A 12899-nucleotide genomic window follows, 5' to 3' on the forward strand; every position below is an offset into this window, starting at 1 on the left:
AGGGCAACACTGAACAAGTCCACTTTGGAAAAGCTCCACACAGAAATATTTGCTAAGCGGATGACTTCACATATGGCTCTCAACATTGCGATTCTGGCTGTTGTCACAGTCCCTAAGTAGGTCTGGAAGTCAACCAAGCCAGGGTGTACACAAGTCTACAAGCCAATGACCTACTTAAGAACGGCAAATGATGGGCGATTATGAAACCAAAGAAAATTCTAGGATGAATACGTTTGTAAGAACAGAGCCATGAATGGGCAGTTTACAAATGTCAAGATTAAACACAGCTTCTGCAGATAGTTTCAGTTATGAATGAACTCTTTAAATGCGGTTATCAGTCTACAACCCAGAGCTGGCAATCACAGAACTGACGCACGCACGCGCGCGCACACACACACGTTTGTGTCCACTGAGAACTTGCTCAATGTAGCAGGATTTATAGGCATATGCCCATAGTCCCAACAACAAGGATGCAGAAGCCGGCAGACCTCTTGCGTTTGAGGCCAGTCAAGCTACAGTGACAGCCTGTCTAGAACAAACCCACACCACAAAAGCCCAGGAAATATTTTTGGAGCACCTACATAGCTGGGTACTGGGTCGAGTACTGCATAATTTTCATGGAAAATGATGAGGTGGAAATCCACACCACTGCCTGAAAAGTGAAGAAAACCAGGCTCAGGGTGTTAAACATGTGTTTGAATCTGAGTCCTATCAACCCCCCCCCCCCCCCGCCCAGTATAACCCTCAGTTATACTGAAGTCCATGCATGACGGGTGAGCACTTTGCTACTGTGCCATATCCCTGTGTCACTCACTTGCTCGGAGGGGTCCTGAGCAACTCTTTAGCCATGCAGGCAGGTTTTGGATTTGTGTCTTGCCTCAGCCTCCTGAGTAGCTGGCATGACAGGCCTGTGCCATCAACGGCCAACTCTCTTGGCTGTTTTTATAGTAAAGAAAGCTGACTAACACTATTCCAAGCTTACAGCTCCTAATGGTCATTATCTAAACCAATGCTAACTATAATGGAGTCAACACAATGCCCGCGGATATAAACATTGTACAGGAAGAGGTGTTATTGACGGAAAGTTAGCAATGCCAATGTTTAGGATTCCCCTTCCCCTCTGGCTGCAGATTCAGGGCCGGCACACCTCGGAAGGAGCTCCCTAAGCCTCTGGAGGGTCCCTTGAGAAACCTAACACGATGTTTACTACCCACGGGATGAGTAGAGCTAGCTGGATGAGCAAAGACGATTGTTACTACTCAGGGCCAAGAAAAAGTAATTTTAAGACCCCACAGTCACCACACACTCCATCAGGAACCCAGCACCCATGGGAGAAGCTGTAATGCAAATCCATGTCTTGTATGAAGCAGTTCAAATGCTAAACAGATAATAGAAAGTACTGAAAGTTCCGCTTTGTGTCTCCAGGTACCAGCACGATTACAGGCTTTCTATAGGAACTAATTTCATATGCTAAGTCCATACCTCTATAAAACCAAGAGTAAGGTAGTATGGATCTGGACGTGTACAATGCCATGAAGAAAACAAGCAAGAACGAGACAAGTATATTATTTTCTTTATATACAAAAACAAAGGCCCAAAATATGGTTTGTTGAAGTAGCTATCAACAGGATGACTTCACGTTTGCTTTGGTCAGCACGGCCTGGGAACAGCAGTCGGTCCCCTCCCTAACAGCACAGAAACACACTGACAGGACTGCCTTCAATACAGAACAAAGAGCTTTCAGGGAAAATTAAGTTAATTTTAAACCAAGACATTTTACCAATAAATAAGAAATTTTGAAAGGTAGCATCCCCACCTGACACTCCTGGGCATAACACGTACACCAATTTTGAAAATAAAAAATTTCCCACAATAGTCATAACAGGTGATCATATAGCAAGCCATGTAATGAAATTATTTTAATGTATTTTTAAAAAACGAAAATCTTAAAAACCAAACATGAACTTTAAAAGTTGGCACTTACTTTCTACAACTGTACACATCCTAAAACAATGGTCTAGTACTTTCTTACAGAACATAATTCAAACTCTGTTGGCATTCAATATATTCCTAAGGAAACAGTTAAAAGCACTTTTAGTATGCTGGATCTCAAACAAAGTTCATAATTCTGATTTATGGCTATGAAAAGGCAGTCAGCTTCTACTGAAAACTGCAGCCAGTGATAAAACATACTTGGAAAACAAATGATCAGTCTGAAGATCTTTAATATCGGTTAAGACAGTCTGACGTTTGTTGCCAATGAAAGGTACTTTAATCCAATGTGCAAAAAAAATAAAAAAAATAAAAAAGTGCAGCTGTCCTTTCCCTTGAAATATGTAGGACCAACACTACTATTTACACATTTGAAAGATCTGAAATTATTTAAGCATCTTTTTTATGAGAAACTGAGAGCTGCAGAGAACCCCAAAAGCTTGATCATCCATTAACTACTAAAAGATCTCAAGAAGCATTTCTGTTTCTTGTCCTAATTTTGATCTTAAATACAAAACCAATTTTGAAATCAGTCAGGATTTTGAAGACCTAGGAAATTTTAGGGTTTGTGTATCTGTGAAAACCTTGTCTCGGAGACTTCTCTCCTTCTCTTACTGCCGGTTCACTCCAGACACCCACAGGTAGAGTGGCCACCCAGGACAAAAGAGGAACTCAGTTCCAGCACTACCAGCATCCTGGTGGTTTCACTCACCCTGAGGTACCACATGACCTGCAGCATTTGGGGTGGGGACAGGGGCCACCACAACCGATGAAGAAACACTTCAGCAAAGCAACCATTTACTGTCCACAGAAACAGCAAAAACAATGATATAGAGATTTAAAAATCAACAAGCCAAATATAAAACTAACGCCATTCCGTATTTCCAAACTTGGTTTTGTATTTATACAGTGTCCTGGGTCGGCATGTGCCACCGTTTTCTGCACCGATATGAAGTTCTTGTATCCAGTTAATAAATTGCTGTTTTGACTGTAAGTCACATGTATTGGGACGGTTAGGAGATCAATTCATTCAATTACTCTGCAGTGCACTCACCAGCCTGGCAAGCGTAGAGGAATTAAGAATGGAACAGAAGCCACTCACTTTAAACGGGAGAAACGAGTTTTCGAATTAAAACCATAAAGAGGGGCAGGGGAGCTTACCGGGAACATGAACACTAGACACCACAATAAAACAAAATAAAAAACTGTTTGGTCAGAACGTAGGAACGTAACTGCCTTGAGGAATCTGAAAACTACCTAACTGGAATGAGCACTGTCTTAGGTCCAGCCAGTACAACACTCTAAGTTGCCACAAAAGCAGTCAAAGATGTTCACTGACTGTGATCAATGCAACCTCGGCATCAACCTCCCAGGCCACATGTTCCTGACCCATCACCTCTAGCTGCAGGCAATGGTCTCCAGCTGCTGCTCTGCCTCGGCAGCCATCGCTGCTGCCTGCAACTGTTCTGTCTCACTCTGGATGGCACTGGGGGTGACCTGTTTCCTTTCACTGTGCATATTGTTCTCATGCCTCTTCAGATCTGAGGCCTTGGCAAACGCCTTGGTGCAGGAGCCACACACGAAAGGCTTCTCCCCTCGGTGTCTCCTTTCATGGTCCTTGAGGTGAGACTTGTGTTTGAAGGCTTTGTCACACATATGACATGCAAATGGTCTTTCGTTGCTGTGAACCCTCTCATGCTTCTTTAGGTCTGGGGCGCGGATAAATGACTTCCCACACACCTCACAGCTGTAGGGCTTATACCCTGTGTGGATTTTCAGGTGTTCCTTCAGGTGGGCCTGGGTGGTGAAACCTTTTGTACACATTTCACAAACAAACGGCCTGTCTGCTGTGTGGAGCTTTTCATGCTTCCTCAATCTGCCTTCGTCGGAAAACGTCTTACCACACGCTTGGCAGGCAATCTGCTCCCGATGGTGACCATAGAGCAAATACTCAAACTTCATGTCACTGGCAGCTGTGGTCCAGCCTGGAGTCTGTTCGTCTTTTACTTCACCCATCCCGTCATTAAATGTCAAGGCTTGCGGGGTCTGAGACCCCAGATCTTTGGACTCGGGAGTCTCCATGGATTCTACTTCCTGGCCATAACAGTTCACCTTCCGGACTTCCTCACTCCCCAGTTCTTTTAAAATCGCCTCCTGAACCCTGAGAGTAGTCGTAGGGGACTTGCCGTCCTCCTGACTCGGGGGGGTGCCTTCTACTGTGTCGTCGGAGGGACTGTCATCCTGGTCCCCGATTTCCTCCACGTCGTCATCCTGAGTGTCAGCGGCATCTCCGATGGGGCGGTTTAACTTGAGGCAGTACTTACTCTTTGACTGGCCGTTGCTTTCATCAGGACTGGACACATCGCGCTTCTGAGAACAGAGTTTATCCAAAAACCGGATACCAAGGATCTGACCCGAGGACATCATCAAGTTAACATCCTCCTTTTTCACAGAAATCTTGGCTGTGTACATGTAGTTGAGGACCTCCTCAAAAATATCGGAGCGGAGGAAATCTATCTCTATGACGGAAGAACTATCCACTTCCAGCTTCTTGAAGAGCTTCTTAAAGTAGGTGCTGCAGGCAGCGAGAACACAGCGATGGGCTCTGAACTTCACATCTTCAACCACGATAGCGATATCGCAAAATTCTCCTTCCAGACGCTGCTCATTCAGTGTTTTCAGAAACAGCGTTTTATGATCGTCGTCATTATATTTTATGGTTTCAGACATACTGATGAAAAACTCCTACAAAAAAAAAATTTTTTTTTTAAAGGAGTTTAATTAATGTGTAGTGCTCCCCATATCCACTGTGACTATTTGGAACCTAACAATCTAGAATCTTGGTGTTAAAGATGGTCCAAAAACAGGCAGGAAAGAATGACCCCAGTCAAGGGATTTCCATGTTGCTATTCTGAAGTACTTTCAGTTTACAACAGTTTCCTAGTTAGAAAAACGGCAGTTTTTTTTTTTTCAAAATACACACCAGGCATTATTCTATACGCTTTAGATGTCTCAACACACTTAAGTACAAATAACTCTATGAAATAGGTGTCTTCAGTTTGTAAAAGGGGTTAGGGATCTGTCCTATAACTATTTAAGATCTAATAATCAAATCCCGGAAACGTGGTTTAAAAACTCAGACTATCAAGACAGAGGAAAAAGACTGATAAATAGTCCAACCGTGAAGTATAAGTTACAGGATCGAGACAAGAATCCTCAAGTCCTGGAGCCGGAGACCTCAGTAGGTAAAAGGAGGCTATATTCCCAGCTGCAGTGTAAATGCAGTGGACACATGGTGGGCCTCTAATTTTAAGAAGGTACAAGTGAATTCTGGAGCAGAGTTGGCTAGCTCTACTAGCTGAAGAGTGAACTCCAGGTTGAACTGAGAGAGCCTGCCTCAGCGAACAGTGGAGAGCAATCAGGAAGACTCCCACCATGTCAGCCTAGGGGTTCCACAGGAATGGCCTTACACACACACACGCACATACACACATTTATGCACTTGCACACGTGCAGACATCAATACATGCCACAAACACAGAAAAAAAGAGAATCCTCAAGTCCTATCTATGGCGTCTGATTCCAAGTATAAAGGATGCAGGAAAATATCTGGGCTGGGCATTACACTTCCTTGAGAAAAGAGACAAACCACCACTGGAGAGCTTGAGAGGGCATCGTGGCCGCAAGAGTCTGTTTTCTACTAGTCTCTGCATAGCAGCTTTGGGCCACTCCTGGACGAGAGTCAAGGTTTAGTCCGACCCCAAAGATATCTGGGAAGAGACTGACGAGTGGCTTCTTGTCACAGGATGCCAATCTTCCAGCCATCCAGTTAAGCCTCACCAGCAACAGGTGTACAGCACCATAAGTGTTTCAAGTTTTAGATTTTTCCAGATTTTGCAATTACACATATACCTCATAAAATAAATTGGGGATGGCAGTCCAAGCCAAAATACAAAACTAGTTAATATTTTATACATACCTTACACACGTAGTATGAAGGTAATTTATACAGTATTTCAAATACTTCATTTATTTCCAGTTTTCTTTTTCCTTTTCTTTTTGGTTTTCCGAGATAGTTTCCCTGTGTAGCCCTGGCTGTCCTGGCACTCACTCTGTAGATCAGGTTGGCCTCGAACTCATAGATAACCACCTGCCTCTGCCTCCTGAGTGGTGGGATTAAAGGTGTGCGCCACCTCCACCTGGCTCAAATAGTATCTTAAACAAAACTTCATAGTATAGGTTTTTCATTTGTGGCTTATCAGTAAGTTTCAGATTTTGAATATTTTGGACTTACAGAGGTTCAACCTGTACTCAGTAAGTATTGGAGTATTTTAAAAGAAAAAGAATTTCAGGACCACCATGAAAGACCTAGCAATGTGTTTAAGAACTGATCTAAAAACAATGTGTTTTACATTTTCTACTAAAAGATAAAACAACTGTTTTACTTTTATTCAACAATGTATATGTCCGAGGAAAGCAAATTTTTTTCCTCATGGAAAAAGAATTGTAAACGTATAACTAGAATGTGTATGTGTGTGTGTGTGTGTGTGTGTGTGTGTGTGTGTGTACAGTGGGGACCAGGGACCTGCTTACGCCAAGAAAATACACAACCCCTTATCTGATACCCCCAGACCTGAGATACCTATTTTAAATAAAATGCCAAGTGATATTCGAATCCTTAATATTCTAAGGTACACTTACCATGAACAATTCAGGCTATTTTCTTAATGCCTTAAACTCCAAAATCTTCAGATCAGAGTAAGTCTGATCAGGGGCAAGCCAGATCTATCAGAAAAAAAGATAAAGACTAAGTAAGATTTTTCCCTATCCCAAATTCTAAACCAAGTGTTTACAAGAATAAAAAACAAAACCACAGAACCCTTTATTGTCCCACCTCTTGCATACAAATCCATTTTTTTTTTTTTTTTGGTAGAAACCAAGGGCTAGCAGTAATCCAGCCTGGTTCTACATAAGGACTAGAAGTGTGGCAGGTGACATCAGTATGTGTCCTTACCTCCACCACGTCCTTTTGGGTACCTAGTTCTCCACTTTCTCTTCAAGACCTAGAAACATCTAGATGCACGTTTCTCTAAATATGGCAAAGGCTGTAGGAGCACACATTCGCAACAGTTAGGAGGGGAAGCAAGGAGTAATTATGCTACTTTGTCCGCGCAATTGCAAACGGTACGCCAGACGGCAGTGGCAAAGTCCACACTTTTTCCTCTATCCCTTTCTATAAAAAGGTTCAAAGAATGTTCTTTGATTCTTAAATCTCATCTAAAGGACTCCACATCCTGCAGGCCCATATACTAAGAATAAAAATATCCTCTAGTGACCACTAATCCCACAAACACGGAAGTTTGTAGAAGCAGGTGGCTGCGCTAGAAAACAGTCCTACACAAAGACTTGGTGCCAGACTCCACCAAAGGACCTCTAACAAGTTCCTGCAATAGGAACCACAGAGCTCTGAACCAGCAGGCTTTCTCATCTGTACTACATGAGGGCTGGTAAGGGGATTTCTAAGGATGCTCCATTCTTCATTTAGGCCTTCCTGTGTTCTAGATGCAGCCTGGGCCTGCAGCGGGCTTGAAGGAGGGCACTCCCTTCAGAATCTTTGGTGACACCTCTGTTGTCACTAACTGTGGAATCAAAAACGAGCATGGCACTTAGAGAAGGGTGGCTCTACAGTAGCCATGGCAACGCATCAGCGTGCAGCTTCTCATTTCTGGTTAGTGTGTATTCTTTTTCAAAGGAGGTCACGGGCCAATCGGCTCGTTTTTTTCCCCCCCTATAGAGATGTTCCCATTGCTAAGTTCAAATGAGTCAAACCGGAAGATAGCCATTGCCAGTATGTGTGTAAGTAGGTGCGGGACAAGACATAGTCCAACACCTACAATACCCTAAAGCAGCTCCTTGCTAGCCGTTCTCCAGATCGCGGGAACGCTAAGGCGCCCGCACCGAGCAGGGAGCCCGGCTTTCCCAAAGCAAACTTACATAAGCAGTCGCAGCCGCCTCCTTATTCCGGAGCAGCTGCGACAATGGCGGCCACACCACTTCCCTGTTGCGACCGCACAACTTGGGAGTGGGGAAGGCTGGGCCTGGCGCGAGACTCGGGGCGCAGCCCGCGCGTGGGAGCCCACGCTCTCATTTCCCAGCCCGGGAGCCGCCGAGCGCAGCGAGCCCTTAAGCATTCTTTCCCAAACAAAAGCTCCCCGGCGTGGCGCCCGCCGGCGACAGGCCACTTTCCCTTCCACGATCCGCCACTTCTCCAGGTGGCGGCGCGGGAGCGAGATTCTTTCCCGGCCCGCAGCAGCAGCCCCGGCGGCGGCGCGGCGAGCACGGGAGCGGGCATGCGGGCCGGTTCCGCAGCCCCGCGCCGCGCCGCGCCCTGCTCCGCCCGCGAGCCCCGAGCTCGCGCCCCGCGCACTCCGCGGCCTGCGCGTCTGGTCCTCCCGCGCCCTCCCGCGGCCAGGGGCGGGGGCGGCGCGCGGCCGGCTCCCCGGAGCTCCGCGGGCGCAGGCGGGGAGCGTGCGCGGGGGGTCCCGTCTGCTCCGGGGAAAGGGGTGTGGGGGGGAGAGACAGCTGCGAGGGGCGGCGCCCCGCGGGTCGCGCTCGGGCCCGGCTCGGCCGTCCCCACCCCCACCGCGGTGCACTGCGGCGAGGAGAGCGGGGCGGCCATGAACTCGGCCGCCGAGCGAGCGAGCGAGCGCGCGCGCGGGCCGCCGCCTGGCCTCTCCCCACCCGCTCGCTCGCCGGCCTGCGCGGCCCCCGGGGCGCCCGGCCCCCACGCCCAACCGCGGCCCACGCCCGATCCCGCTCGCACCGCGCTGCGCCGCCGCATCCTGCAGCTGGCTGCTGCCCGAGCTCGGCGGGAACGCGCCTCCTCTCAGCCGCCCCGCCGCGCCCGCCGCCGGCTGCCCCCGCGTCCCCGCGCCCGCCCCGGCCCTTTCAGCACCCGGCCCGCGCTTACCTGCAGCCTGGCACAGCTACAGACGCTCGCCGTGGGCTCCCGCGTTCGGCAGCGCGCTGGCCAGGACGGGATGGACGCGGGGGCACGGTGGGTGGCAGTGTTTTGGATTTTTTTTTTTTTTGTAGTTTGGGGAGGGGGTGGGGTGGGGGGGAAATCGTGCACGTCCCTGGTGGTAGCAGCCCTCTTCCTGCACGAGCACAGAATATCTAGCCTGCCGCGAACACCCCCACCCCCCCTCCCCGTGCATGCGCGGTGCGAGCCTGGAGGGGGGGAGAAGGCGCGCCGCCGCCTGCGCAGGCACGGAACCCGATCGGGCCTCTTGAGTGAGCGAGCAGGGAAAGGGTTAATCTGGGACCTGACGGGTCGACGCTTTCCTTGGCTCTACGGGGCCGCCCGCGGAGGGCCCTGGGCCCTGCGCACGCGCGCGCACGCGCGCGGCATGGGGCGCGCGGAGCCCGCGCGCGGGAGAAGGGGATGGGCGGGGCTAGGGCGGGGCTTCGGCCGCAAGGGAGCGAATGCTCGAGCTCAGTTCTCGGGCACCCGCCCCGCCTGGAGCTCTCGGCTCCTGGGCTCCCGCCGGTGCCGGGCCTCGGAGCTGCGTCGGGAACGCGGGAACCTGCGCTCCCGTGCGTGTGCATGTGCGTGGGCCAGTACTGCCCCTGGGTGCGCGCGATTCGGGCGCTGAGCTCGTCCTGGCTTTTGGGCAGGTGTCTCGGGCATCGTCGCTCCCTGTGCTCTCGCCCGGACACCCAAGCGCGATTCCTGGACGCCAAGGGCCTGGTTCCTGTCGCTGCGGCATTGTTTGTGGGGAGCAGGCATTTGCAGAACAAATGAAGGGCCATCTTTGATTTGGAATGTAAGGGGCAATTCTAGTCACCTAGGACAATTTGCACCACCCCAAAGCTCTGGATCTGCCCTTGCGTTTACCCGGGTGCTTCCCCCTCTAGCAGTCCTGCAATTGGCGCTCCCATGGGGAGATCTGATAGCTTGGTACTGTCAGCATGGAGATGTTATAGCTTCCTTGCTGTTGAACCTTGTGTTCCTTGTGCTGCACGGCCTGAGTCTCTTCAAGTGCTCTCAGGCTCAGGGCCTGGGAAGTGCCTTTAGCCCCCACATTTCTGTTCATCTTACAGTATTGGCGGCTGGACTGAGCTGTCGTGCTCCTTAGAGACACTTCTGCTGCATTATCACCCTTCTAACAGTTTGTCAAGTCACGTGAATAACATCTGAAATTAGGGCAAGACCGTGGACTTATGGGAAGATGATGTGCCTGCGCTAGGCACATAAGTAAACACGGAGGGATATTGTGATAGCCTTTGTTTTCTAAAGGCCATCTGTTCAGCCTCAGCTGTAATATTAACCAGTACTGGTTTAACGTCTCCGAACGTGTTTTGACACACGTTTTCAAATTTTTATTTTCTGTATATGAGTGCTTCGCTTCCATGAGTGTATGTGCGCCACATGTGTGTCTGTACACGTTTTCAAATTTTTATTTTCTGTATATGAGTGCTTCGCTTCCATGAGTGTATGTGCGCCACATGTGTGTCTGTGTATGAGTGCTTTGCTTGCATGAATGTATGTGCGCCACGTGTGTCTGGTGCCAGTGGAGGTCTGAAGAGGGCGTCAGACCCCCCCTAGAACTGGAGCAGGATATTGTTAGCCACCATGTGGGTTCTGGGAAGCAAACCTGAGTCCCCCGCAAGAGCATTAAGTGCTCTTAACAGCTGAGCCATCGGTTACAGCTCTCACACACACACACACGTCCTTTGATGCTCACAATAGCAGTTGTGTTAGCAGGTGTGGTGGAAGAGTCGACGTAGAATAAACCTGTCTTAGAATCAGGCATATCTGTTTCAAATACCAAATAAACTAACTCTTCTAAGCCACGTTTTTGTTTTTTTTTTAAATTATTTATTTTTTATTTAAGTGTGTGTGTGTGTGTGTGCGCTCAAACATGTGGTTATGTGCGTATGAGTGCATGTGACATTTGGAATCCAGAGGCATTGGACCCCCTGGAGCTGGAGTTACAGACCATTGTGAGCCACCTGATGTGGGTCATGGAAACCAAACTCTGGTCCTCTGAAAGTGGAGCTAGAACTCTTAACTACTGAGTCCTCTCTTGTCAGAGATCAGTTTCGACCAGGGTAGGGACATGGAGATTAGAAAATAAGTAAAGAGAATGAAGCCGTGAGTAAAAATAATAAAACAGAAACATAGGAGGGAGTTCCAGTGACTACTGAAATCGCCTGCGCTTAATTTTCCATGCACTTTTATATCCAATACAGGAGGGGGGAAGAAGACAAAAGACTGCTTTAACACGGTACAAAGGACAGCTAGAACAGTAATTTGCTTCAATACTTTGAGATATCAAGTCATTAGCATTCTGTTGTTTAGGCTGTGAACCCACCCTAGACCAAGTATCCTGAAGGCAGCCACTCCCAAGGTCTAACCTCCTACTTTAAAAGAAGGAGCCTGAATTTCCTGGCTCCTGGTCAGGGTGGAGTGGATCCACCTACGTGGGCCATCTTAATGTCAGAAAGACTATGTAACCACACCCTAGGTCAGGGTGTGTAGATACACTTGTTGTCAACAGACTTGAACAAGCTAAAACTCTGACAAGATGGAAGTAGGCTCACATTTTGGGGCCTCCAAAATCTCTCCAGCCTTTTAAGCCTCACCCTATTGTTTTCTGAAATGGAGACAAGGAAAACAGGGAAGTTGTAAGGACTGGCCCACACGGTACCCAGGCATGTTCTTAGTGCAAATATTAGTCCCCTGTTGTTAAGGATACCCATACCATCCGTGGTGTTGAGTTTCCATGGCAGCGGCAGGAAGTGGTTGGTCATCATACTTGACACTGCTTGTTTGCTTTCTTCTTGTTTGCACTGCTCTGAGCTTACACTATAGTCCTACCTGTGCTTTGTTTATAGGGAACTAATAGGAGCGCTCTCCTGGGGTTGTGTTGTGAGGCAACAGAGCTGAAGTTCATGGTGCAGGAGCATGGCTCGCTTGCAGTAATCTTCAGTGCCACCACTGCCACTGCTCTTGGACCACACCTGGAGGGGCTTCGCTCTCTGGATTTATTGTCTGCCTCATGTGTGGGGATGGTCTTTCTGCACATGGAAAATAATCTGCCCCTGTGCTTTGACCAAGCTGGTGAAATTAAAATAGTTCAGAAAGTTCATAAGCATTAGAACCATGAAGTGCCTGACATTTTTAGTTTTGTCTCACTTAATTCCTTGCATTTATGTTCGTGCTACCGGTGCTCTCCCTGCCTGGTCCTTGCTTATCGTGGAGACTCACAGGAACAAATATAATAAAGAGGGACCATTCTCATGGGAAGGAGGAGCAGGGGTAGGAAATACCTGCCTGCGCCACCACCCTCAGCACATACGACACTCATAGAAAACATCGGTCAAATACCAGTCGATAGCAAGTATCAACCTAGAATTCAGTATAAAAGGGCACATTGTGGGGTTCGTAGGGATCAAGGCCCTCCTGAAATACATTGAAATACGAGGCCTTCCTTTTCTACTAACAATGGCTGTCATTCTAGGTGGGAGACCACTGTTGGGGTCACTCAGAGTGTGCTGTTTTTCACATGAGATGCTCACAAACCTGTTTCTGAGAATTGTGAGACTGGACTATGGGACATACGGTGTGGCGTGTGGGATATCAGGGCACTGGCAGATACAAAACAGCCTTTTAAGGGACAGTTGAAAGTTGTCCTGCTATTTGGGATTCTTAACGGTGAGTGGGGCGGATGTCTCCATCACAGTGACCGTGTGGTCTGTTGTTTTTGACTATGGATACAAGTAGTAGAGATTGGACAATTTTGAATAGTGCTTTTGAGTAGCCTGTATTCAGTTCCTCATGCCCTTGGTCGTCTGTGTTTAAAGGAACACTCGGGCCACCGTCTCCTCTGCTGCCTTAAACA

General features: G+C 48.4%; 1 protein-coding gene across 4 annotated transcripts; it reads right to left on the bottom strand.

Moving 5' to 3' along the window:
• Nucleotides 1–1550: 1550 nt before the first annotated feature.
• Zbtb14 (zinc finger and BTB domain containing 14) lies at nt 1551–9096 on the bottom strand. 4 transcript variants are annotated; one of them, XM_038315601.1, is made up of 4 exons: nt 7987–8369; nt 7007–7097; nt 6694–6777; nt 1551–4737 (listed from the first exon to the last, which is right to left on the bottom strand). In XM_038315601.1, the coding sequence occupies exons 3-4, from the start codon at nt 6694–6696 to the stop codon at nt 3391–3393; spliced, it is 1350 nt and encodes a 449-aa protein (XP_038171529.1). In that variant the 5' UTR covers nt 6697–6777; nt 7007–7097; nt 7987–8369; the 3' UTR covers nt 1551–3390. The 4 variants fall into 4 exon arrangements, with proteins under 4 accessions (XP_038171529.1, XP_038171530.1, XP_038171531.1 ...); XM_038315602.1 differs by lacking the exons at nt 7007–7097; nt 7987–8369 and adding an exon at nt 8963–9096; XM_038315603.1 differs by lacking the exons at nt 7007–7097; nt 7987–8369 and adding an exon at nt 8816–8887.
• Between the last annotated feature and the right edge of the window lie 3803 nt (nt 9097–12899).

The sequence above is a fragment of the Arvicola amphibius genome, chromosome 18, assembly GCF_903992535.2.
Source record: "Arvicola amphibius chromosome 18, mArvAmp1.2, whole genome shotgun sequence".
In the NCBI taxonomy this organism is placed as follows: Eukaryota; Metazoa; Chordata; class Mammalia; order Rodentia; family Cricetidae; genus Arvicola; species Arvicola amphibius.